General features: G+C 44.6%; 1 protein-coding gene across 1 annotated transcript in view; it reads left to right on the forward strand.

Annotated features, from left to right (window-relative positions):
• TMC3 (transmembrane channel like 3) overlaps window positions 1–24,706 on the forward strand; it is a 51,007-nt gene extending 26,301 nt beyond the window's left edge. Inside the window, exons 11-22 of the mRNA XM_043490106.1 lie at window positions 460–569; window positions 2,216–2,294; window positions 4,313–4,552; window positions 5,909–6,037; window positions 6,297–6,364; window positions 9,275–9,403; window positions 10,928–11,038; window positions 12,302–12,427; window positions 13,070–13,148; window positions 14,915–14,957; window positions 17,245–17,494; window positions 23,887–24,706. Of these exons, the coding sequence (XP_043346041.1) occupies window positions 460–569; window positions 2,216–2,294; window positions 4,313–4,552; window positions 5,909–6,037; window positions 6,297–6,364; window positions 9,275–9,403; window positions 10,928–11,038; window positions 12,302–12,427; window positions 13,070–13,148; window positions 14,915–14,957; window positions 17,245–17,494; window positions 23,887–24,706 (2,184 nt within the window). The remainder of the gene's footprint in view (window positions 1–459; window positions 570–2,215; window positions 2,295–4,312; window positions 4,553–5,908; window positions 6,038–6,296; window positions 6,365–9,274; window positions 9,404–10,927; window positions 11,039–12,301; window positions 12,428–13,069; window positions 13,149–14,914; window positions 14,958–17,244; window positions 17,495–23,886) is intronic.
• Window positions 24,707–26,683: the final 1,977 nt, after the last annotated feature.

Genomic DNA, 26,683 nt, shown 5'->3' on the forward strand with positions numbered 1-26,683 from the left:
GTTTAAGGAAGGTTCCTAGAAAGAATAGGGCTTCCCTGGGGGCTCAGTTGGTAAAGAATCTGCCTGCAATGCAGGAGACATGGATCGGATCCCTGGCTTGGGAAGATCCCCTGGAGAAGGAAATGGCAACCCACTCCAGTATTCTTGCCTGAAGAATCTCATGGACAGAGGAGCCTGGTGGACTGGAGTCCATGGGGTTGCAAAGAGTTGAACATGACTTAGTGACTAAACTACCACCGCCACTACTGCAAAGAATAAACCCATGGCAAAGTGGCCTTGTCAAACAGCTATTAGCTAAGATCTGGGGGAGGTTTTCCATGTAAGAACTGCAGGATTCTCTGAATACCCTTCTCCCCTAACAAACATTAGGCTATGAGATCAACTGTCAGGTGATGAAGCCTGAGATTCAGGGGTGGGGGGCCCTTGGAGGAGCTTGGTGGGGCATGCATTCTCTTGTAGGTGAGTGTGGTGGTCTCCCTCGTCACCATGCTGGCACCATCGGCCTTCGACCTTATCGCCGCCTTGGAGATGTACCACCCACGAACCACACTGCGCTTCCAGCTGGCAAGGTACGGCCACTGTGCTGGGAGGTTTCCTTATGGGTCCACTGTCTGGCCACCCACTGTGGGAACTCAGTCTCTCAGGAGCCAGGGCTTGCTTTGCCCCACCCTGCCAACCTTAGCACAGGACTAGCCCTACGGAGTGTCTTAGCTACCGAGGTTGAACAATGGGAAGGAGGGGGAAGAGGAGGTAGGGAGAGAGGAGGGGGCTGGGGAGGAAGGACCAGGAGGACTGAATGGAAGAGGCAGATGAAAGGGTGGTGATGAGAAAAGAGGAGGAAGGAGGGAGGGATGGAGAGGATGAGAAGAGGGGGAAACAGGCAGAAAAAGCAGATGCGAGAGAAAGGACCAGAAGATGAAGGAAAGGCTGCCCTGTTTTGCCCACACTTGGAGTCCCTCGGTTGGATTGACCACAAGAGGTGAGAGACTCTTGCTGTCTTTCCAGATGTGAGATGAACATAATGCTTTACTCATAATTCCCCAAAGCACAGACCCATAGAGGTTCTTGTGGGTAAGTCAGGGAGCATGGGGGCTGTGTCAGGATGGTCAGTGGGTGTTCAGCAGGTGGTAGATGCAGATGTGAGCCACAGCAGTCTGAGGACAGGGGAGATCAGAGGGGCTGGCCTCATGAAACCACATTTCATTGCTAGCATTGGCTTCAACACTGTCTTACTGAAAAATCTCCGTCTCCTCCCTGGAGCAGCCTCTTTGTCAGTAGACATGCAGCTTTAGGGGAGGTTCTGTTAGGGTGATGGTTGCAGAGGGCAGGGATATTAGAACATGGCTTACTTGTCTCCTAACCCTCTGGGGCCTCCAGTGCTTTGATTGTATTGTATTTCCTCTTGTAACACTGGATCATGTTCTACAGAACAAATTTCCCCCAGATCACTTTGTGAAGAATGACTCTCTTTCAGGAGTCGGCAAATATTTTCTGTAAAGGACCAAGTACCTCTTTTTGATTGTGCTGCTCTATGAAATCTCTGAAGAGAGACTATGAAGGCCTATGAAGGCTCAATTCTGAGGTCATAGTAGGGAAGTGACCATGGACCATACAGCATCTATGGGGTGTGGCCGTGTTTCTTGCAGTTTTATTTCCAGAAATAGAAGAGGGTAGGATTTGGCTAAAAGGCTGTTATTTGCCAGCCTTGAAGTCCAACGGAAGTCCAACTGTCATTTCAAAGATAGAAAAACAACACTTGAAAGATCAGGGGATGGCATGTGGAAACCCCTCATCCAGGGTGGCTCTGGGGGGAGGGGTGGTCCCAGCCCCCGGGCTCAAACCCTTGCCTCTATGCTGCGCTCAGCACCTCCTCTGTCGACCCAGGAGAGAGAAGAGCATTCCTCAGCAGCTCCCTCACAGGTAGACACCAGGGAGAAGCAATACTATGATTGCATTCTTAGTATACAGATTGGCCTCATTGTTCTTGTTCAAAACTAGAGAAACAGAGGCATCGATAGACTTGCCCCTCATGAGTTCAGGCTACCATTTTTTTTTTTACACAGTCTGATTCTGAAGGAAACCAAGGGTGACAACCAACCACTGTCTTAGCCTAAGCATGATAGTCACTCCAGAATCATGGTAGAAGCATGGATCAGACAGAAGCAAGGGTTTTGTGTGGTGGTCTGCTCATTCAAGGTGGGTTTGTGGCTTTCAGGGTCCTCGTACTCTATCTGGGGAACCTCTACAGTCTGATCATCACCCTCCTGGACAAAGTTAACAGCATGAGCATTGAGGTGAGTGCTCTGCCCTGAGAACTTGCCCAACTGCCCACTGCCTCCCCATACCACACACAGGCACATGTTCACATATACATATACACACACACAAACATTTACACACATGTATGCACATGCACACACACATGCATACACTTACCCATACACATATATGTGTGAACACACACGTGCATACATACACACACATACACATATGTGCGCACACATATGCATGCACATAAACACATGCATATATATGCATACACACACACACACACACACACATACACACACATTGGGCTTCCTAGGTGGTGCCAGTGGTAAAGAACCTGCCTGCCAATGCAACAGACGAAAGAGGTGCAGGTGAATCCCTGGGTCGTGAAGATCCCTTGGAGGAGGAAATGGCAACCCACTCCAGTATTCTTGCCTGGAGAATTCCGTGGACAGAGGATCCTGGTGGGCTACAGTCCATGGGGTTGCAAAGAGTCATACATGACTGAAGTGACTTAGCATGCAGCACATATGCCAATATACATACATGCGAATACATACACACAAACAGATGTACACATATATACACAGTACACACAGAGACACACATATACACATGCACACATATACACATAAACAAACATATATATTTATATATATATATATATACATATACACATGCACACACACACACACATATACATACACATACAGGGCAATCGTCAGTATTGTCAGCATTACTGCTTATACTTGCACTCCATTCTTCATGTTGGAAATTCAATTCAGTTGTGGTCTTCTCAACATAAGAATGGGAAAATTAGTCCCAAGATAGAGAGACTGAGGCCAGAATTGATGGCTAGTCACTGATAAGTGCTAGAATGAGAATCTGGGTTTCCTGACTCTCTTTTCCTGGAATTCCACCAGGAAAAGCCATCAACAGCTCTGGTAAATGATCCTGGAAGAACTGTAGGCCATGTGACCCACTCAGAAAATCAGGAGAACATAAACATCTTATGGAGAACAGTTCAGAGCAGCCCCCCTCCCAGTACCCACCAGGGGATCCACTCCCAGCCTAGGATAGGTTTGGAGTTCATGTTAAACCTGATCCACCTGTGAGAATATCCCAAAGGGTAGGGGGAGGTGAGGCAGGGAAGAGGAGGTTTCTTAGGGTTGTTTATATAAGCCATACCTGACTAACATCAAATCTTGCAGCTTGTAAGACAGCGGAGGCCACGGGGAGTAATGTTTCTGCATCAGGGCTTCGGTGTTGCAAAGACCGGGTCCCCACCTGCCACCTACTAGCATCTTACTTCATTTAGCTGAGCTTCATCTCATCTATCACATCTATAACATCCATTCCTAGTACGGAGCACTCACCTCATCTATCACATCTATCTTATCTATCACATCTCATCTATCACATGGAATAATTATTCTTACCTGACACTCTCGTGAGAATGAGAAATAGAACAGGCCATAACTTAGGACAGCCTCTGACACTTACTAATGACCAATAAACACTATTCATTACAATGTTCATTCTTGGACCCTTCCTAGTCAAGTGGTTATCAACCAAGCTAGAGAGAGTGGGAGAGTGAGAGAGATAGAGAGATGGAGACAGAAACAGAGATATAGAAAGAGATTATTTCAAAGCATTGCAATGATACCCTTGGTGTTCATGATAGATTGTTATTTACAAATACAGTAAGTCCCCTACATATGAACCTTCAAGTTGTGTACTTTCGAAGATGTGAACGTGCTCCTGTGTGCTAGCTAAATTGTAACTGTACTACTGTACTTTTCAAGGTCCTGTACTGTTAGAATAAAAATGTTTTCTTTATTTTTGGGGTCTTTTTTAATGTATTATTTGTGTGAAAAGTATTATAAACCTATGACCGTACAGTACTATACAGCAGATTGTGTTTGTTGGATACCTAGGCTGACTTTGTTGGATTTATGAATGCGATCTCAGAACTGAACTTGTTCACATGTTGGGAACTAACTGTAACTGAGCAACCTCTTTTCTTCCTTCTCTCTGTCTGCAGGAAGCCACTCCCCAAAATAGCACAAGTCACTGGATAGATTCTACCTTTGCCACCAGGGCAGCCCCTGCAGAAGAGAGATGGTCCACACTTGGGCCTGGAATAGGGCTCAGGAGAAACGGCACATGGGCCTTGGAAGAGGCCAACATTCCAACTTACATCTCACCTCTCTCAGGAGCCAACAAGACCACAGTCTCCACCCGGAGTCCACAAGACCAATGCTGGGAGACCTACGTTGGACAGGTAGGTTGCTGTCCTTAATTTATTTATTTATTTATTTTGGTTGCTGTCCTTTATAAAACCCTTTTGAGTCAATTATGCTTCTTCTATAGAAAAGGAAAATAAGTTAATTGGGGGTTTAAGATTGCCCAGGTCTCAAAACAAATAATAATAATCAGTGTAAAGACTCCTGCAGTATTAACCATGTGCTTGACCCTGTTGTCAGTGCTTAGTCTAGAATTTTATTGTTATCATCCTTAGAACCAGAGATGAGGAAATTGAAGCACAAGAGGTTAAGTAATTAACCCACATGACAGATAGTTAAGAGGCTTCCTTGATGGCTTAGTGGTAAAGAATCCTCCTACAATGCAGGAGACACAGGAGACGTGGGTTTGATCCCTGGATCAGGAAGATCCCCTGTAGGAGGAAATGGTGACTCACTTCAGTATTCTTGCCCAGAAAATCCCGTGGACAGAGGAACCTGGTGGGCTATAGTCCATGGGGTCACAAAGAGTCGAACATGACTGAGTATACACACACGCACACGGATAGTAAAAGCAGAGTGATGCCCCAAATGCAGGCATCTGCTCTAAACTGTGCTCTGAACCCATCTGCTTTTCACATTTGCTCTATTGTCTTATACAGAGAATCTCCCTCCCTAGGTATTATCCCATAATCATGCCTCAAGTGGTCTCCTACTAAATGGCTCCCAATCATAGGTTGGTTTTTTTTTTCCTGGTTTGGTGTAATGCTGGCCTCAAATATAAAAATTCAAACGAACAAATTTTTTTAAAGAGTTTTTTGATGTGAACCATTTTTTAGTCTTCCCACTTTGGGGCTTCCCAGGTGGCCCAGTGGTAAAGAATCAGCCTGTCAAGGCAGGAAACACAGGTTCCATCCCTGGGTTGAGAAAATCCCCTGGAGAAGGAGATGGCAACCCACTCCAGTATTCCTGCCTAGAAAATTCCATGGACAGAAGAGCCTAGCAGGCTACAGTTCATGGAGTCATAAAGAGTCGGACATGACTGAACACGCACATGCACAATTTTTTAGTCTTTATTGAATTTATGTTTTACAATATTGGTTCTGATCTACGTTTTGGTTTTTTGGCCCCGAGACATATGGGATCTTAGCTCCCCAACCAAGGATCGAACCTGGCCTCCCTACATTGGAAGGTGAAGTCTATACCACTGGACCACCAGGGAAGTCCCCAGATGAACAAATATTTATTGAGTGCCCGTGTGCCAAAAATGGAGTCACCACTGGAGGGGGCCCAGTGGCTCAAGTCATGGAAATGAACAGAGATGGGAGGATCCTGACGAGAAAGTGGCCATGGGAAGGTCTGGGCATGGTGGCACACAAGGATGCCTTGTGTTTCAGGAGATGCTGAAGCTGTCCATCATCGACATGCTCTTCACCGTGGCCAGCATTCTGCTCATAGACTTCTTCCGAGGACTTTTCGTTCGGTACTTAAGTGACTACTGGTGCTGGGACCTGGAAAGCAAGTTTGTAAGTAAGATGCTGCTGGATCCACCCTTTCCTGATGGCCAGGCTAGGAAACTGACATGGCTAAGAGAAAACACGTGAGGGACGAGAGAAAGAATGTACAAAACTAAGTTTCCATTTCGTTTTTTTTCCCATTCACTATTTCTGGGATGGCCACACAGACAATGGGAGCAAAGAATTCTATGCATGTCATGATAATGAACCAGTTTACACAAAGAACTTTGGAATGTTTTTTAATGCAGAAGTTCATTTTCCCTTGTAGCCGGAATACGGGGAATTCAAAATTGCAGAGAACGTGTTACATTTAGTCTACAACCAAGGAATGATTTGGTATGTATCAAAGCTTCTTCTTCCTGCCTGTGCTCATATCCAATCTGGGGTGAGATTTTTATTTACTTCGACTGGATGGGGTGTGACCATAGTAAACAGTCATAAGAATTAGTAAAGGACATAAACAGTTTGTGATTGAAGGATTTCATATGAATAGTCATTTCAGTAATGGTTTTTGAAGCATTTTGTGGAAAGGAATGATGAAGGAAATAGTCCATTTTTAGACCACTATCAGTTCCTGCAAAACAAATAAGCAAACAAAACTGCACAAGAACCAAGAACCAGTAGAATAAACTGTTGGGGAAGGTGGGGCTGATGGCAGGGGGAGGCTAGGAGGAGCGGCTGCTGACCCCTCAGGAGGATTTCCTTCAGTAACTGTGTCCCAGCGGGGAGCCTGCCCTCAGCTCCCCACTCTCCTTTCATTTTTTTTTTGAGAATATTTATTTATTTATTGGCTGTACTGGGTCTTGGTTGCTTTGTGCAGCCTTTCTCTAGTTGCAGTGAGTGGGGCTACTCTTTATTGCAGTACATGGGCTTCTCATTGTGGTGGCTTCTCTTGTTGAGGAGCATGGGTTTTAAGCACAGATTCAGTAGTTGCAGTGCATGGGCTTAGTTACTCCAAGGCATATGGGATCTTCCCGGATCGAACAGCGACACAGGACCTTGCCGGACTGAACCTGTGTCCCCTGCATTGACAGGTAGATTCTTACCCACTGTGCCACTAGGGAAGTCCTCTCATTTCATCTTTTCACTAAGCCCAGGTGCATGACCATCCATCTACCGGATAGACAGACCCATCCTAGGGGAAGGCTGTTTACCCAGGTTAACTCCCAGCCATGGCAATCATGTTCATAAAGATGCTAAAGGCTGGAAGGGAATCATCTGATCCTTATGGACAGGTGTGTCCCTGGGGGCATGGTGGAGAGCTCCCTAATCATTCTTCCACTTCTGGCTTTCCCTCCTGGACCCCCTAAAGTGCTCTCTGTTAAAATACAAGCAAACAAAGAAAAGGAAGAAGTGCCTGAATGTTCCATACATTCACAAGACACAGTCTCTTCATCATCATACAGTAAAATGCAGGAGAAATGGAGAATCAAGTGATACTCCTTTATTCAAATTCTGTGTTCTTGGGACTTCCCTGATGGTCTGGGAGCTAAGACTCCAAGCTCCCAATGCAGGGGTCCCGGGCTCAATCTCTGGTCAGAGAACTAGATCCCGAGTGTCACAACTAAGACCCGGTGCAGCCAAACAAATTTTTTTTTTAAAGTTCTCATTTCAAGAAAAAAAAATTAATTCTGTGTTCTTATAGTCCACTTATTTTGAAAAATATTTTCATAAATATAGTATTAAAATAATACATAACATTTATTTAACATTTGCTAGATATCGGGCACTTTTTCTTTTTACCTGTAATAATTGGTTAAATCCTTATAGAGACCCTACGAGGTAATTAGCATTTTCTTCTCCATTTTAAATATGAAGAAACTGAAGAAAAGAGAAGCTAAGTGTCTTGCCTAACATCACATGGACAGTGATCTTTTTGCCTGATGTGAGAAACCAAAAGCTTTTTTTAAAGAGTTTTACTTATCAAACCTATCCTTGTATCTATATTTATCTTCCTGCTGCTAAATCCAAATTTGACAAGTGTTGTATTGAATGAGCATCTAGTCCAAGCAGATTAGCCTTCAGTCAGAAGATCTGGATTTCTTTCCCTATTTGGCACTTATTTGCAGGGTAATTGTATCTCTGTTTCCCTGGCATTTTATCCCAGGCCTGTCATTCCCAAAAGCACTCAATTTGGTTGATGTAGGTCACCCTTTTATTATTAGTCTTTGAGCAAATCACCTAATTTTCCCAGACCCAACTTTGGATACTAACCCCTCCTTTTATTTTATTTTTATATTAATATGTTTATTTACTTTTATTTCTGACTGTGTTGGGTCTTCATTGCTGTGTGTGGTCTTCTCTCACCGGGTCTTAGTTGTAGCATGAGGGATTAGTTGTCGCTTAGCATGTGGGATCTTAGTTTCCCAACTAGGGATTGAACTTGTGTCCCCTACAGTGGAAGGCAGATTCTTAACCACTGGATCACCAGAGAAGTCCCTACTCCTCCTCTATGATTGCAGAAGGTTAAATGGGCCAAAACGTGTGAGGATGCTCAGCCCAAGGTGCAACAAAAGTAGCTGTGCTGCACATACGTTGATGGAAACTGAAAGTCAACAACTGATTAATGTAGCCCTCACCATGGATGCTTAGATGCTTAGCCACTTCAGTTGTGTCCAACTCTTTGTGACTCCATGTAGCCCACCAGGCTCCTCCGTCCATGGGATTCTCCAGGCAAGAATACTGGAGTGGGTGGCCATGCCCTCCTCCAGGGGATCTTCCTGACCCAGGGATTGAACCTACATATCCTGCATCTCCTGCATTGCAGGCAGGAGACACCAGGGAAGCCCCAGCCCTCACCATAGACAGGCAAAATCTAGAGCCTACTCAGAACCGTAGGGTTATCCACTGTTTGCATCTTGACCAGAAGAGGGTCTTCCCTTTGCTAACTGTGAAAAGACACTCAGCATTCCTGTGTCAAGAGAATTTCTTTTAGGCCATGCTGTGCAGCATGTGGGATCTTAGTTCCTCAACCAGGGATGGAACCTCTACATTGGGAGCTTGCAGTCTTAACCACTGGACCCCCAGAGAAGTCCTTTCTGGTTTTTCTTAAGAGGCTATTTTAAAATAGGCTCTCAGCTCATCTGCAGAAGTGACTAGTCTTGCTTCCAGAAAGTGGAGGTTTTGGATCTCAGATCTCCAGGGGCTTCCTCAGTTATTTAAGCACAGAGTACACATCTCGAACTCTCAGAACCAAGGCAGACCCGAGGAGAACAGTAGCTAACTGGGCTCCCCTTGTGGTTTCAGGATGGGAGCCTTCTTCTCCCCATGTCTCCCTGCCTTCAACGTCCTCAAGCTCATTGGGCTCATGTACCTGCGCAGCTGGGCTGTGCTGACCTGCAATGCGCCGCACCAGCAAGTCTTCCGGGCCTCCAGGTCAGTGAGTGGAGAGAACTTACATCAACCACACTCACCTTATCCAGGGGGGGTCTCCCCAGCGCTCTGCCTGTCAAAATCTTGTTCACTGTCCATTTGCATTTCCTCCCTGAAGCCATTGCCAATGCCCACTGCTCCCCTCCACCCCGACCTTGGAAGGAATCACGACTCTTCTTCAAGCTTATGACACTTCCTTTACAACTTTTTCCTGAAGTTTAATCATCATCTAGTGTCAGTCACTCAGTCATGGCCGACTCCCCATGGACTGTAGCCCACCAGGCGGCTCTGTCCATGGAATTCTCCAGGCAAGAATACTGGAGTGGGTTGCCATTCCCTTCTCCAGGGCATCTTCCCAACTCAGATTGAACCCAGGTCTTCTGCATTGAAGACAGATTCTTTACCATCTGAGCTTTCTCAGCTCCTATATATATATATATATACATATTTATATGTATATATATATTTTATATAAAATGTGTGGGCTTCCTGCATGGTGCTAGTGGTAAAGAACCTGCCAGCCAATGCAGGAGACATAAGAGACACAGGCTCGATCCTTGGGTTGGGAAGATCCCCTGGAGTAGGGCACTGCAACCCACTCCAGTATTCTTGCCTGAGAAATCCCATAGACAGAGGAGCCTGGTGGGCTACGGTCCATAGGGTTGCACAGAGTCTCAACGATTGAAGCAACTTAGCATGCATGCATAAAGAATGTGTATACATAAATAGAGAAAGGCTTCACAGATTAACACTCACCTACCTACTATGTTCTAAGTGGCCCGATATTTTCTTTACTCTTCTAATCAGTCTATTTCATTAAAGAGAACATGCTGTCTGAGAATCTGTAGGTGAACAGATCATTCATTCTCTTTTCAGGGCTGTTTACAGTCCTAAAAACACCAAACAGACCTGCACTGTCCTCAGGGGAAGCCTGAGTGGCCGAGCCTTCAGATACTAACTTAGAGCCCAGGGCCCAGGGCTTAATCAGGCAGAGACTATTTTTCACCCTGAGCAGCCAGGAGCAGATCAGATAAAAGGCTGAGAGACACAACCAAGTGAGAGAGTTAAGAACCACAATGAAGGAGTCACACCATCCTCAGACATAGGGGACAAGCTCAAGGCTGGCAACTGGAGAGGGAATTACTACTTAAGGACTCAGGTGGGTGGGATAAAGGTTCTAAGATTTTTTCCATGAATTAGGTTTACTATGTGAAGGCCATGGGGTCATCCCTCCCTTGGTTTGAGGTGGACAGATGCTCAGCAAGTGTTTAGTAGATGAGCAGGTTGGGCTGGGTGATCATTAATTTCCTTGGAGTATCCATTTCTAGTTTGCTAAGTTGCCTGTGACCCTGTGACAGACCCTTTCCTTAGCAGTAATGGAGGAGGATATTTTTCTGTTTGCAGAGAATTAGGGCTACAGTTTCTGTGTTGGTGTTTTGGGGGGAAGGAGAAGTGGGGTGATACATATGCATCAGTGGCAGCTGGCCAGGGAATGAACTCAACACCTGGCACTTGTTTTCTTTGCAGATCCAACAATTTCTACTTGGCAATGCTCCTGTTTATGCTCTTTCTATGCATGCTGCCAACCATTTTTGCTATTGTCCGGTACAAACCATCTCTAAATTGTGGACCATTCAGGTAAGTCAGGGCTTCCCAGATGGTGCTAGTGGTAAAGAACCTGCCTGCCAATGCAGGATACACAAGAGACTTGGGTCAGATCCCTGGGCAGGGAAGATTCTCTGGCATAGGAAATGGCATCCTACTACAGTATTCTTGCCATTAATAGAGGAGCATCCCATGGACAGAGGAGCCTGGAGGGCTACAGTCCCTGGGGTCTCAGAAGAGTTGGACATGACTGAGCATGCACCCATGGGTAAGTTATTTTGGTTTAGTTGGCTCTGCCTGGAGCTACTGACAGCAGAAGGGGAAGGACTCCTGTATTGAACTGAATTCTCCTGGCTCACAAAGCAGGTCAACAGCAGAGAGAAACTGCAAATTCACGTCTTTTGAATCCATGACCAGTGTTCTTCTCTTGCTAAGCCAGCTGCCCTCAAATATGATCATCTTTGTGCTCATCTTAAAGCCAACTTAAAATCCAAACGGGGAAAGGCCTTGCCTCAGTGCTGGGAAGAAATTCTACCTGGGCAGTCTTACCCTTCTAGAGCTCAGGGCAGGTCACTTTTTTAAACAAGATATTTTGATGTGGACCATTTTTAAAGTCTTTATTGAGTTTGTTACAACACTGCTTCTGTTTTTTATGCTTTGACTTTTTTGGCCATGAGGCATGTGGAATCCTAGCTCCCTGACCAGGGATCGAACCCACACCCCCTGCATTGGAAGCATGGAGTCTTAACCACTGGGCAGCCAGGGAAGTCCCCAGTGTCACTTTTGATTCTACATTTATCTAGCTACATCAAGACAGAAGTCCCTAGAGTTATCTCCACCTAGGATTTGCTTTCAATTAGGGTTTTAAAAATTTTTTTTTTAATTTTATTTTTTGGCTGTATGGCCTATGGGATCTTAGTTCCCCCACCAGGGATCGAACCTGCGCCCCCTGCATTGGAAGCATGGATTCAACCACTGGACCACTGGGGAAATCCCATTAAGTCAGTTTTGATACATTTATGTAACATTTACAGTTTGTCTTTGTATACGTTATACACACACACACATGCCCCCATGTAATTATTGACTTCAAGCCTACATGTTAATTAAATGGATACTTCAGATAGGATCATCTTAGGAACCCTACATATCATCCACATTCATCGGATACTTATTTTAGCTTTGAAGCTGACTTGAGGATTGGCCTCTGGTCAACTAGCCCCCCTTTTTTAATGGCTCACAGGATCCTTCTGCCAAAAGCAATATAATCTGGAATTATGATTTTCTTTCTCACAGTGGACAAGAGAAAATTTATGACATCGTGTCAGAAACCATTGAGAAGGACTTTCCCGCGTGGTTTGGCTCTGTGATTGGGTACATCAGTAGCCCTGTGGTCATCCTGCCAGCCGTACTGCTACTTTTGTGAGTACTTTCCTGCCAGTTGTAGGGGGACTTCTATGTGTTTGGCCAACAAGAAAATCACTGCTTCCCAGTTAGAGTATAAATTCAGTGAGTTCATTCAAAAGTCACTTATGGAGCCTGATGATCTGAACAGGAACACTGAATCCCATGGGGACCAGGGAGGCAGAGCATGATGGATTCATCACCAGCATTTGGGCCATCACTGTGGCCATTATCATGGTGTTCAGTGTCATTATCATTATTTTACTTTCCAGAGGTTTAATCTCAACATGGAATTTTACAGTGCAGCTTGGTAGCATCTGTTTTGACTTAAAGGGAAAAGAACATCAAATAGTGGATCCAAGATTCCTGGCATGATGCACTGTAAATGCCTCACCCATCTTCACTCCTTCCTTACTGTTGTCACCTGTAAAGAATTTCAGGTCCACGGAGGTGGCTTTGAAAAATCAGGAGAGAGAAAAGGAATGCTGCCCCTTCCTGGTGCTCACCAGCCTGAGAACTTGCTGATACCTTTTGTCCCCAGAGGGTGGGCTGGGGTGGGAGTGGGGGTTGGCTGGTCGCCCACATCTGGCGGGGAACATGGCCAGAAAAGCTGAAAAAGGAGATGAAGTACACTCACCACCCTGTGCTCTTCCACCCTAGCATGCTCATCTATTACCTGCAGAGCATCGCAAGATCCTTAAAACTCAGCAACCACCAGCTCAGAATGCAGATCCAAAATGCAAGTATTGTGTAACCTTTGCTGTTGTGAAGGTGTGTCAGCCATCTGACTGATGTCCCTGGCTAGGGAATACAAGTGAGGTCATGCTTGGACTCTTGGCCCTCCCTCCCCCTGTCAGGACCTCCCAGGATAATATAGTTACAAGAATACCCAGGCCTTCTGGTGTCAGAATGAGCCTCCTATCCCAGAGACTTTGTTGATGCCCTCAGCATTTCAGCATCCTCTCCTGTGCCCACACGGAGCTTACAATGGACTAAACTCTTCTCCTGGCTCTGCTGAGTAGGAGAGGAGAAAGGATTCCTCCCCAGCCCCATGTCAAGTTGGAATCAGAGTCCAAAGACACTGCTTAGACTCAAAGACCCACCTTTTCCCTATCTTTTAATTTCTGGTTGTCATTACAGTAAGTCCCCTACATAACAAACAAGTTCTGTTCAGAGAGTGTATTTGTAAGTCCAACAAAGTTAGCATAGGTACCCAGCTAGCATAATTGGCTATATATCACTATTCTGTCATAGGTTTATCATGCTTTTCACATAAAAAGTACATAACAAACAGACATACAAAATAAAAAAGCATTTTTAATCCTACAGTACAGTACCCTGAAAAGTATATTAGCACAGTACAACAGCTGGCGCACAGGGGCCCCCATCGAGTGAACAGGCAAGAAGAGTCATTGACTAGAGGAGGGAGTGGAGGTGGGAGATGGTAGAGCTGAAGGATCATCAGCAACAGGAAACAGAGGGTAAGCTGAGGTGTCACTCAGGCCAGACGTTGATGGGATGTGTGTTCACATCTTTGAAAGTATGTACCTTGAAGTTTCATGTGTAGGGGACTTACTATACCTTCTCTCCTGTCTGGGGCTCAAACCACAGATCTCAGAACAATCAGAGAATGACCAGTACTCACCAATTTTTCCACAATTTCTCCTCCTCTGCACGCATCTCAGGTATTCCCCTAGGCCTGGGACTAGGAGGAGGCAAGCGAGGCACTAGGGTGCCCAGTTTAGAGGCACAGACTCTGAGGGTCACATCGACCCTGGGCTCTCACAGCCCCAAGAGTGAGCTCCTCCTTAAATTTGGCCCCTGGAGATCTCACTTGCTTCACCCCAGCCCCAGAACCCCATGTGAAAAACTCCCACCTTTCTTTTTTTTAAACTCTCATAAATATCAATTAATGTAAAGAAACACTAACTCATTTCATAACAAGTCAAATAAAAAATGTATCTGGGGACTCCCCTGGCAGTCACATGGTTAAGACTGGGTTTCCACTGCAGGGGGCACAGGTTCAATCCCTGATGCGGGAACTAAGATCCTACAGGCGGCATGGCTTGGCCACTAAAAGAAAAAAGAAAAAGAGAGAGAGAAAGAAAGGAAAGAGAGAGAGAGAGATGCAGCCAGAGTTGCAAAGTGCATTTTTATGAAAACATACATCTCCCATATGGTGGATCCATATTTCTCTTTTGTGTCTCAGGCAAACTATTCTTAGCAGAATCTCAACAAAAATCTATCAAAGAGCTGCCCCTAAAAGTGAAACTTGCCAGGGATTAAAGTTCAGCTTTCAGGTGTCAGCATGTATTCATTCAAGTCACAGGCTTAGGTTCAGCAGATGCTGTCCTCAGGTGATGGTAGTAGCTTGGCCATGGCCCAACTACGAGCAATGATGGCCAGCACCTTCCCCAGCACCTTCCCCAGTCCCCGTAAGAATAGTATTTGTTACTCCTTCCTGCTAAATCCAAAACAAATGTATGATTATCATTTATATTTTAGGCAAGATCTGAAGATAGGAAAAAGGTTGCCCAAATGGTAGAAGGTAAGTACAAACAAGAGTTCCTGATGTCTCAGTTGGTAGGCATTTTTAAAAAACAGCTGTTTAAGGTTCAACACTAACAAAAACAACACCAACCAAAAGACTTCCTACTCTAGTTCAGTTTTCACAATTAATTAGACCCGATAAAAATCTAGGGATAGGCAAATTCCTGGTGGTCTGGTGGTTAAGATTCTGTGTTCCCAATGCAGAGGGTGTAGGTTCGATCCTACACCTATGGTTGGGGAACTAATCCCACATACCTCAAGGTGTGGTCAAAAATAAATAAAATAAAAATGAAACAAAAACTATAACCTAAAGCCTTCTTTAAAAAATAATCTTAGGATATAAATGTTGGTCTGTATCTATAATTTTTACATCAGACCTAGGCCTGTGAATAATCCCAAAACATGCCTGAAATCAGAAGGAAATATTGAAATAGGCAAGAAAAAGCAGCACAAAATTCTGGAGGAAGCCCATAAGAATGTCTTGGCCTTGTTTACATCTGTGTACTTCCTCTCAGTGGCTCATTTCTTCCTTGCAAGATGCCCTCCCCTGTCTCTGCCCCTTGGGTCATATCCCCCATGACCATGTGGGGGCCTCTGTGTCCCCCACCTGCAGAACAATGTCAGGTAGGCAGGTCCAGCCATGAAAACAGATTTCCCAGTAAGGAATCCAAGCCCAGTGGGCTCACATCTTCCTGTCTTGCCCAGCAGTTCCTGGACACACTTGTTCCCATCTAGGCTTATCCGGGGAGAAGGAAAGAACATCCCTGTAGAAAGAATGAAAATATAAAGAGGATCGTGGGCTGAAGGGAGGGGAAAGTGGACAGGTACAGCTCAAAGGAAACACATCTGCCACTTGGAGCCACTGACAGGTCATGGTATGAGCCAGAAGGATCACCAGACAATGGCAAAATTGTGTGGCTCGTGTTCTCCTGCAGAAAATGAACGAGAAGATGACCCAAAAGGCTCTGTTGGCCGGTTCTTTTGTCTACTTTTCCTTTTTTTTTAAACTCTATGGCTCTTTGATATTTATTTATTTCTTTATTTGGCTGCCCCAGGTCTTAGTTTCGGCACATGGGATTTTTAGTCATGGCATGCAAGCGCTTAGTTCCCTGACCAGGGGTGGAACCTGGGCCCCCTGCACTGAGAGCTCAGAGTCTTAGCCGCTGGACCACCAGGGAAGTCCCGTTTCGTCTGCTTTAATCCAGAGCTAATTGGGAGGGATGTGTTTCCTTCCAGGAAAATGCCTGATTAAGAGTCTTGAGGCCTCAGGGTTGTGTTCGCTCCAACCACTTTCTCAGAGAGCAAGCCTACACATAAAAACTGCTGTGGGAAGAGACTGTAGCTTATGTTACAAAATTCCACTGTTTCATTGTCGTTCAGTCACTAAGTCGTGTCCCACTCTGCAACCCCTGGACTGCAGCCCACCAGGCTCCCCTGTTCTTGACCATTGTCCGGAGCTTGCTTAGATTCATATCCATTGAGTCAGTGATGCATGTAACCATCTAATCCTGCTACCTCCTTCTCCTCTTGCCCTCAATCTTTCCCAACATCAGGGTCTTTTCTAATGAGTCGGCTCTTTGCATCAGGTGGCCAAATTCCACTGTCATTGTCAAGTATTATTTGCCAATGGAGCATAATTCAGCTTAGTTCCAGTTACCTTCAAAAATTAGGATTTCTATAAATTTTCTCAGGATAGCAGTATCATCCTCTAACGTCCATTTCCCAGCCCAAGACCACATTTATTTTTCACAGTTCTCTGAATTGTTTCTAAAACACCATAATTATCATCCAAGCTCCATTGTATCCATTACATAGATAAACAACCAGAGCCCCAGAGCTAATGGGGCCATTAGATGGTGCACCTAAAAAGGCTTGGGGTTCCTTTGATTCCTCCTACACTCCTTTCTGGCTTCCTAGGTGGCTCAGTGGTGAAGAATCTGCCTGCCAATGCAGGAGATATGGTTCAGTCCCTGGGTTGGGAAGATCGCCTGGAGGAGGAAATGGCAGCACACTCCTGTGTTCTTGCCTGGGAAATCCCATGAACAGAGGAGGCTGGCAGGCTACAGTCCATGGGGTCGCAGAGTCAGACATGACTGAGCGACTAAACAACACTTCCTTCCAACTCCAACTCTCAGTGAAGAAATGATTTGAATGATAAAGTTTCACCCATCCAGCTAGGAGTATCCGCAAGTGCACACAACTCTAGATGCACCTGCAGGAAGTCAGGATACTGGCAGTGACACCAACCTGAGTGTGTCTTCCTCTTGCCCTCCCTCTTCCTGCAGCCCGCATCCAAACCCAGGACGAAACCACCAAGAGGTTTCCCAAGGACAGTGATCTCGGCAGCCAGTTGTCCTCGGCTCACTCGGCGACACCCCAGAACAACGGCACTGTGGTCAATTTTGACTCATCGAGCAGCAGGAGTAGTAGGGTGGAGACCGTTGCCCAGCCCACGACCCCAAGCCCCCAGCCAGGGCCTGGCAGCCCCAGTTCCCCTCTTCCTGGCTTCTCCAGGTCTAGGCACTATTCTACCAGGTGAGTCATCTGCAACTCGGCAGAAAATCTGCCTCCTCGGTGATACCCTCCCGTGATGGCCCAGGGCCATAAAGAGCAGCATAAAAAGCCATTAAGGCTTCAAAGGCCCTAATAGTTTCCAAGGAAGTGAGAGCCATTACATTCCATTTCTGCTGAACATCACAAGGCCACTTCTTCCTGTGACAGCTGTGATTGAGGAAGAAATGAAAGGACAAAGTTTATCAAGCAGGACAAATTCTTCCTTCTCAGCCTTCTGCCATATAACCTATAAGCAAACCTTCCTGCCAGCCTAGGGTATGAAAAGAAAATGCCTTAAAAAATTTTTTTTCCACTGGGGACTTACTTTAATGAAGGGCAGGATTAATTTTATTTTATCCTTTTAAATCAATATTTTTCTAAGATTTTTAAAAATATGGACCATATTTAAAGTCTTTTATTGAATTTGTTACAATATTGCTTCTGTTTCATGTTTTGGTTCTTTGGCCAGGAGGCATGTGGGATCTTAGTTCCACAACCAGGGATCGAACCTGCACCCCCTGCATTGGGAGGTGAAATCTTAACCACTGGACCACTGGAGAAATCCCAGAGGGATTAATTTTAATTGGTGTGTCAGTTGTTTGCTTATCAATGGCAGCAACACTCTAACTCATGAATTCCCAAAACAAATTTATTGTAAAGAATTCTCTAATGTCTAATTCAACAAGCTTTTATTGAGAATCAACTCTATCCTAGTCTCTGTGGTTACCATAGCTGCAGAGATGATCAGACACATCTCTGCCTCAAGGAGTTGACAGAATAGTGAGAGAGTGATGTAGGTAATTTTTATATAATGTGATAAATGCTATGCTTCTGTGATAAACATGTACTTTCAGAGGACGGGGTAAGTCTATGTGGAGAATGCATAAATATTTCATAGGAGAAATAATATTGGACTTCAGCCTTAAAGACTAAGTAAGAGCTCACTAATGGAGAAAAGCCAAGAATAGTATTGAGTAATAAACTGTTTTTTTTTAAACTTTTATTTATTTATTTGGCTGCACCAGGTCTTAATTGCAGTATGTGGGATCTATTTCCCCTGTACAGGGATCAAACCCACACTCCCTGCATCAGGAACACAGAGTCTTAACCACTGGACCACAAGGAAAATCCCGTAAACTAGTATTGATGAAAAGCCACTTTTTAAATTGATTTAAAAAGAACAATTCTTGTATTTCTGGGATAAAACACACCTGGTGACAATGTACAATTCTTTTTATTTATTAAGAAACAAACTAGAATATGTTCCTGAGAATTCTTGGTTGGTTATAGACAGTATTGCCTAAGACCTACACCAGTTAAAAAAAAGTTTGCAGTTCTTAGTCAATTAAATCCCTCCATTAAAAGGAGACAAGGCATTGAAAAGAATGAAATAATGCTATTTGCAGCAATGTGGATGGACCAAGAGATTTACATACTGAGCGAAGTAAGTTAGACAGAGAGGGAGAAATACCGTATGACCTACTTTATATGTGGAATCTAAAAAAAATGATACAAATGGACTTACAAACCAGAAAGGGACTCATAGACTTAGAGAACAAATGTATGGTTTCCAGGGGGTTGAGGGGAAAGAATGAGGGGAAGGGATAGTTAGGAACTTTGGGATGGACATGTACACACTGCTATATTTAAAATGGATAACCAACTAGCACAGGGAAATCTGCTCAATGTTATATGGCAGCCTGGATGAGAGAGGAGTTTGGAGGAGAATGAATACATGCATATGTAAAAGCTAAGTCCCTTTGCTGTGCATCTGAAACTATCACAACCTTGTTAATCTGCTATACTCCAATACAAAATAAAAAGTTTAAGAAAAAAGGAGACACTGCAGTAGAGTAAAAAAACCGGACAATGGTATTTGTGTAAAAAAAGTGGTTACTATGTGAGGTGATGAATGTGTTCATTTGCTTGAGTGTGGTAATTATTTCACAATATATACATATATTAAATCAAGTTGTGTACTTGAAACATATATAATTTTTATATGTCAATTATACCTCAATAAAGATGAGGTATATATTACTATACTAGTAATTGAAAAGGTCCATTACTATTCCACTATACAGACAGACTATGATTTATTTAACCAGTTTCCATTTATTATATTTTTGGTTTGGGGATATAGAGAGAATGTTATAAAGAAAAAACAAAAAAAATTAAAAATTAAAAACAAAAAAATTAAAGAATGTACCATAGCAGAGAATAAGCATGAACAAAGGTATGATGTTATAAGGAAGTGAAGCATCTTTGGAAAATGACCATAGAAAACAGAGCCTGGAGGGGTTTCCCTGGTGGCTCAGGAGTAAAGAATCCACCAGCAATGCAGGAGACGTGGGTTCGATCCCTGGGTGGGGAAGATCCCCTGGAGATGGAAATGGCAACCCACTCCAGTATTCTTGCCTGGAGAATCCCATGGACAGAGTGCACCTGAGAGAGGGGCCTATGGGGTCACAGAGTCAGACACGACTAAGCAACTGAACACACACATACAAGGAGAGCCTGGGAGGGGGGCAGGAGATGAGTCTGGAAAGAAGTGTGATGCTGAACCACTAAGGCCTTTGAGTCTCTTTGGAATTAGAACATTGTCTCCTTATTATTATTATTATAAGTATAGTTGATTTACAAAGTCACATTAGTAAGTGATTCAGTTATATAAACATAGATATATACATATAACTTTCCTGGTGACTCAGAGGGTAGAGAATCTGCCTGCAATGCGGGAGACTCGGGTTCAATACTTGGGTCAGGAAGATCCCCTGCAGAAGAGAATGGCTAACCAGTTCAGTATTCTTGCCTAGAGAATCCCATGGACAGAGGAGTCTGGTGAGCTATAGTCTGTGGGGTCACAAAGTGACTTTCACTTTCTTTTCACCTCATTCTTTTGCAGATTCTTTTTCATGATAGGTTATTACAAAATACTGACTATTGTTCCCTGTACTATATAGTAGGTCCTTGTTGTTTAAATTTTTTATCTTTTTTTGTTTGTTTTCACTCCAGACTGACTATATTATTGGCAAGATCTTTTATATTTTAGTTCTAGGCTGGCTAAGTTATTGGCAAGACCATTTCTGCATTATATGGGTCAATTATTATTATTATTATGTTATATTTATATTATATAATAGATATAATATTATATATTATTATATATTATATTATGTATATTATTTATATATATAATATATTTTATTATTATTATTATTATTCAACTGTACCTACACATAAGAAAGCAGAACCCTGCAGTCTTTCATGGAGACTGGATATCAAAAAGGCGCACTGCCCCTAACTTATATGGAGAATTATATTTGATCAGAATGTAACACAGTGAAAACAATATAGGTAAAACATAGGAGGGTTATTTGGCAGGGGGATTGTCTTGTTTTAAAGACAGTAAGTTAACAGGAATTGTCTTTGTGTACATATTGGGTTCTGGCAAGAAGGAGGGATTCCAATAGTCCTGGAGAGGTGTCGGCTGAAAAAAAACAAACAAAAAAACGCACAACCTAAAGTTTGAGACTTATGTTTTAGTCAGCAGACTTACTGAGGACTGGGCTTCCCTGGTAACTCAAATGGTAAAGAATCCACTTGCAATGCAGGAGACCCAGGCTCAATCCCTGGGTCAGGAAAATCCCCTGGAGAAGGGAATGGCAACCCACTCCAGTATTCTTGCCTGAAGAACTCCATGGGCAGAGGAACCTGATGGACCACAGTCCATGGGGTCGCAGAATCAGACATGACTGAGTGACTAACACACACACACACACACACACACAGTGAGGACTATGGCCTAGGACATGGCATCTCAGAGAGTTCTGAGGGACTGTTTCAAAAAGGTAAGGGAGAAGTCAGAATACACAGGAAGTTTTGCTGGAAAAAAACCATGCTGTGGAACATCAAAGGATAACTGCTAGTTGCAAAATACAGATGTCTCAACTTAATGACTTTAGTGCTTTAAAAAAATTTTTTTATTGGAGTATAATTGCTTTTCAATATTGTGTTTATTTCTGCTGCACAACAACATGAGTCAGCCATATGTATACATATATCCCCTCCCTCTTGAGCCTCCTTCCATACACTCATCCCACTTTTCTAGGTCATCACAGAGCACCGAGCTGAGCTCCCTGTTCCTCTATGGAAAGATGCAAGAGTCTGGGCTCACTGAAATCATTCATTTGATTTGAATCTCAACTACCTAGGGCCAGTATCTTGTTTTTCTCTATTCTGAAACTCCTTCAGGGTGCACTGTTTTGGGTAGCTGCGTGCCTGATGGCTTTACATTCTTGGTTTAAAGAAATGGCAGGTGACATTCTTTTTTTTTTTTTTTTTTTAGTGCAACAGCAGAAATGTATTGTCTCTTGGTTATGTAGACTGGAAATCTGAGCCTAAGTTGTTGACAGGGCCCTGTTCCCACTGAAGGCTCTAGAGAAGGATCTGTTCCAAGCCTGTCCTGGCTTCTGGTAGTTTCTTGACTTGTGGCAGCGTAACTAAAGGTGACAATCTTTGTCCATACATTATGGGGAGGAACTGTCCAAGAATCTGGACAGCTACATGGCAGAGATGATCAGGGGCAATGTTCACAGAATGCACTCCACAATCCCTAGACACACTATGTTGTCCTTGTGGTTTAGTCACTCAGTCATGTCTGGCTCTTTGTGATCCCATGGACTGTAGTGCACCAGGCTCCTCTGTCCATGGGATTTCCCAGGCAAGAAAACTCTAGTGGGTTTCCATTTCCTCCTCCAGGGAAGCTTCTCAACCCAAGGATCCAATCTGCATCTCCTGTGTCTCCCTTATTGCAGGTGAATTCTTTACCTCTGAGTCACTGGGGAAGCCCCTAGGCCTAAAGAATTCTGGAGATGTTGAATGGGGTGAGTGTTCTTCACATGAGAAGGACATGAATTTGGGGGGCCAAAAGCCAGAATGTTATGGACCAAACTGTATCCCCTCAAAATTTATATACTGAAGCCCTAACCACCTGTATTTGGAGACAGGGTCTATAAGGAGGTTAGAGGTTAAATGGGGGCCAAACTGGGAGGGGGGAGGGGTGGCTTAATCCAATAGGAAGCATCCTTATAAAAAGTGGGAGAGACACCCAGAACTCTGTCTCCTTCTGTGTGTACACAGAGAAGAGGTCATGTGAGGATGGAGACAGAGGAGCCTGGCAGGATCAGTCCTGTCCATGGAGTTGCAAAAGAGTAGGGTATGACTTAGCAACTAAACAAGAGCTACAATGTTAGAAGAGGACTGTCAACAAGTCAGTAAAAGAAGTCTGACCAAAACCAACCCTAAGAACACCTTGATTTTGGACTTCGAGTTGCTAGAGCTGTGAAAAAATAAATTTCTGCTGTTTAAGGCATCCAGTGTGTGCTTTTCTTTTATGGTGCCCTGCAGACTACTGGGCCTCCCCAGGTGGCAAAAGTGATAAAGACCTGCCTGCCAATGCAGGAGACGTGAGAGATGCAAGAGACACAGGTTCGATCCCTGGGTTGGGAAGATCCCTTGGCAGAGGGCATAGCAACCTACTCCAGTTTTCTTGCCTGGCGAATCCCCTGGACAGAGGAGCTTGGCAGGCTACAGTCCATGGGATTGCAAGAGTCAGACACTGCTGAGTGACTAACACTACACAGGCTATTACTAATACAGGGTCCTACACATTTCTTAAAAATTTTTCCTAGATGTTTTTTATTATAATGTTATTCAAGGTGGCATTTGGAATAGGGGTTCTGAGGCTTTTGTGCACCTAATAATAGTGGTCCTTGGTTCCTTTTCTTGAAGCCTGCTCTTACTGCTATTGCCTCACATCAGTCTACCTTGTAGCTTCTGTTACTGAACTGCTGAATTCAAAGGGACCTGACCCTGGTTTACCTTCATATTGGAGGACAAAGACACTACGATTTCCAAATGCTATCCTTGAGGTTACCACTGGGAAGTTTAGGATAGGATAGTAAGTCCCCTGAACCAGCCTGTGTGCAGTGTGGTCAGCAACCTGTGCAGATGAGTTTCCTGAATGTCCTGCAGGAGTTGGGCGCTCTCCTCTCCCCTGTGGGGGAGTGGCCCTGATGAGTGGGGTTTGATTTGTTACAATATTGTTTCTGTTTTGCCTTTTGGTGTTTTGGCCTCATGGCATGTGGGATCTTTGCTCCTCAACCAGTGATGAAACCCGCACCCCCTGCAGTGGAAACGTGGAGTCTTAACCACTGGACCACCAGGGAGGTCCCCACTGGACACTCACTGATACTTCAGAGCAGGTTTTGGTGAAAATGTAGTGGTAGCGGCCACCTGTCCTGCAACACTTGGATGGCTTGGGGCTCTGAGAACACCAAAGCCACAGGTGTCTAACTACCTCTGTCTTTCAGGTATCCATGTGGCCCATGTATGAGCACAAGTGACCTTCATAGGAGCAGATCCTGCACACCTGGGATGTTTACAAAGCACATTGAAGACGTTCACTCAGAACCTCTTTTCCGAAAAGATCTTCAGCCAATCAACCATGGGTCAGTGGTCTCAGCCTTGGTGCCACATAGTCCTCGGTCCCATGCCCCCAGATACTATCTCATTAATGAACGTGACTCTCAGCAAAAGAAACATTCAACTTTCTGGCCAGAAAGACATTTCAAGATAGACACCTCCAGGGACACTGCGGACATGTACCCCAGGAACATGAGACGGTGTGCACCCTTGGCCTCTCCACAGCTCAGTGAAGAAGAGGAGGAGGTTCCGAGGAGACAGGTGAGCAGACAGGCCTTCCACCCGCGCTCCTTGACTGACCTCCACGGGGTGCATCATTTTTATGTTGGCGAAAGTTCAGGAAGTCAGGCCCTGACTCCTGAGCTCCAGAGACCAACACATTACACATCTTGGAATGATGGCTTTGGGGGTCAACTTGACAGGCCAATGTACATGCACAAAAAAGCACGCTCCCAGAATTTCCAATACCCCCAGCACCCTCTGAAGCCCAGGGCTAAGGCCAAGTTTGAACCATCCATCACAGAATCTGACTTCATGTCAGCGGCATCCAGCAGGGACCAGCAGAACAGTGGCACCAACCAGTACTTCCAGGTCACCCACAGCCAGCCCAAGTGGCCAAGGTCTGCGGGCCAGTTTGGCCGGAGGAAGGCAATATCGAGGCAGGAGTTGACTGCAGGTCTGAATGACCTGATTTGTTCAAATGTCTAGGGTTTTCTTCTGGCATCCTGTCCTAGAAATCACTCCTACTGGTGGAGTGTGGTGTGGTTGACAATGCATGGTCCCTCCCCTTCTGGGAAGACAGACAAACACACCCAGCGGATGTGATCAGTGGGGCATATCCAGGCACGTCGTCTGCTGGTTGTGGCCCAGAGACCCACAGGGCCATGACTCCCTAATCTACAGCAACTGAACACAAGTGGGCTGTGTCCGGGGGTCTCTGGGTCCAGACACTTTAGGAGATTGTTTCAAAAAAATCAACCTTTGACCTCCATTCAGTGTGATGCCAGATCATAAGCAAGCCAGGCAGCTCACCTAATTGCAAAACCCTTACGTGACATGTCTACCCTTGTCCTGAATCTTAGGAGTGACCTGTTTGTGTTATAATGTTCTCTTGCAGCATACATATCTCAGTCCTCCCTGATAAGCACCCCAAAATGAGTTGGCTGCCCTTAAAGATTTCACAGTGCTTAATTACTTCACAGTAATGATCAGTTTGATAGTGACCAGAGTAATTAAAATTTATTAAGAATGTAAGATGTTGAAGCTGAAACTCCAATATTTTGGCCACCTGATGCGAAGAGCTGACTCATTTGAAAAGACCCTGATGCTGGGAAAGATTGAAGGCGGGAGGAGAAGGGGACAACAGAGGATGAGATGGTTGGATGGCATCACCGACTCAATGGACATGAGTTTGAGTCGACTCCGGGAGTTGGTGATGGACAGGGAGGCCTGGCATGCTGCAGTCCATGGGGTCGCAAAGAGTTGGACACGACTGAGTGACTGAACTGAACTGAACTGAAGAATGTACCATACTGTTTACCCAACTATGTATCTGTCTTAGGGCTTCCCCCATGGTTCAGTGGGTAAAGAATCGGCCTGCAATGCTGGAGACAGGAGACACAGGTTGGATCCCTGGGTCCAGCAAGATCCCCTGGAGGAGGAAATGGCAACCCTCTCCAGTGTTCTTGCCTGAAAAATCCCATGGACAGAGGAACCTGGTGGGCTACAGTCCATGGGGTTGCGAAGAGTCAGACATAACTAAGTGATGAAGCACACACATATATCTGTATTAATTAGTCAGGACCCTTGGGTTGGAGGTAACAAAATCCCCAAGGTTAATTGGTTCCTTTAACTAGGAGGGATGAGAATCAAGCTAGCTTCAGGCTCAACTGGACCTGGCTATCAAACATCTTCTGGATTTTGTCTTTTCACCTCTCAGCTCTACTTCTGTTTGTTGACCTTGTTTTCTCTTACTGCCAACAGGCTTTCTCCATGTAGTAGGTGAAGGAGGAATGCACAGACACAGAAAATTCCAGGTTGATGGCACCCAGCCAATGAGCCCCAAGGAAAGAACAGAGCTATACCCATTTGCACTCCTGTCCTATTTCCATGATAACTCTTTCACTTTAAATTTATCTTTTAAGTTTTCTGTCTCCTCCATCAGACTGTTGAGTTCCTTTGAGAGAGGAATGGTGTTTATTCATTTCTGCAGAACTGGTAACTGATACATAACACATTTTGTACTTGTTTTCTCCCTCTCACTACATAACAAACTTAGTAACTTAAAACAACACTTATTTATCAACTCAGTTTCCATAGTTCACCTGGATGCTCAGCTAGGGTCTCAAGCAAGGTGTCATCCAAGAGCCTGCATCTCATCTGGGGCTAGGGGGTCACCTTCCAATGTTGTGTGGCTGTTGGCAGCATTCACTTCCTTGGGGTTGTAGGACTGAGGTGTTCTGCTCCCAGGGGCAGCCTGCATTTCCCTACCACATGATCCTCTCCATAGTGTGGCCGTTTGTATCTTCAAGGCCAGCAAGAGAAGGCCTTCTAACATTTGAATCTCTCTCTTGGCAAGACGTGGATTATCTTTTAAAGGACTCACCTGATTAGGTCAGGCCCATTCAGGATAATGTCCTTTTGATTCATTCAGAGTTAATTAGTCAGAGACCTTAATTATATCTA

The sequence above is a fragment of the Cervus canadensis genome, chromosome 17 (genome assembly GCF_019320065.1).
Source record: "Cervus canadensis isolate Bull #8, Minnesota chromosome 17, ASM1932006v1, whole genome shotgun sequence".
Classification (NCBI taxonomy): domain Eukaryota; kingdom Metazoa; phylum Chordata; class Mammalia; order Artiodactyla; family Cervidae; genus Cervus; species Cervus canadensis.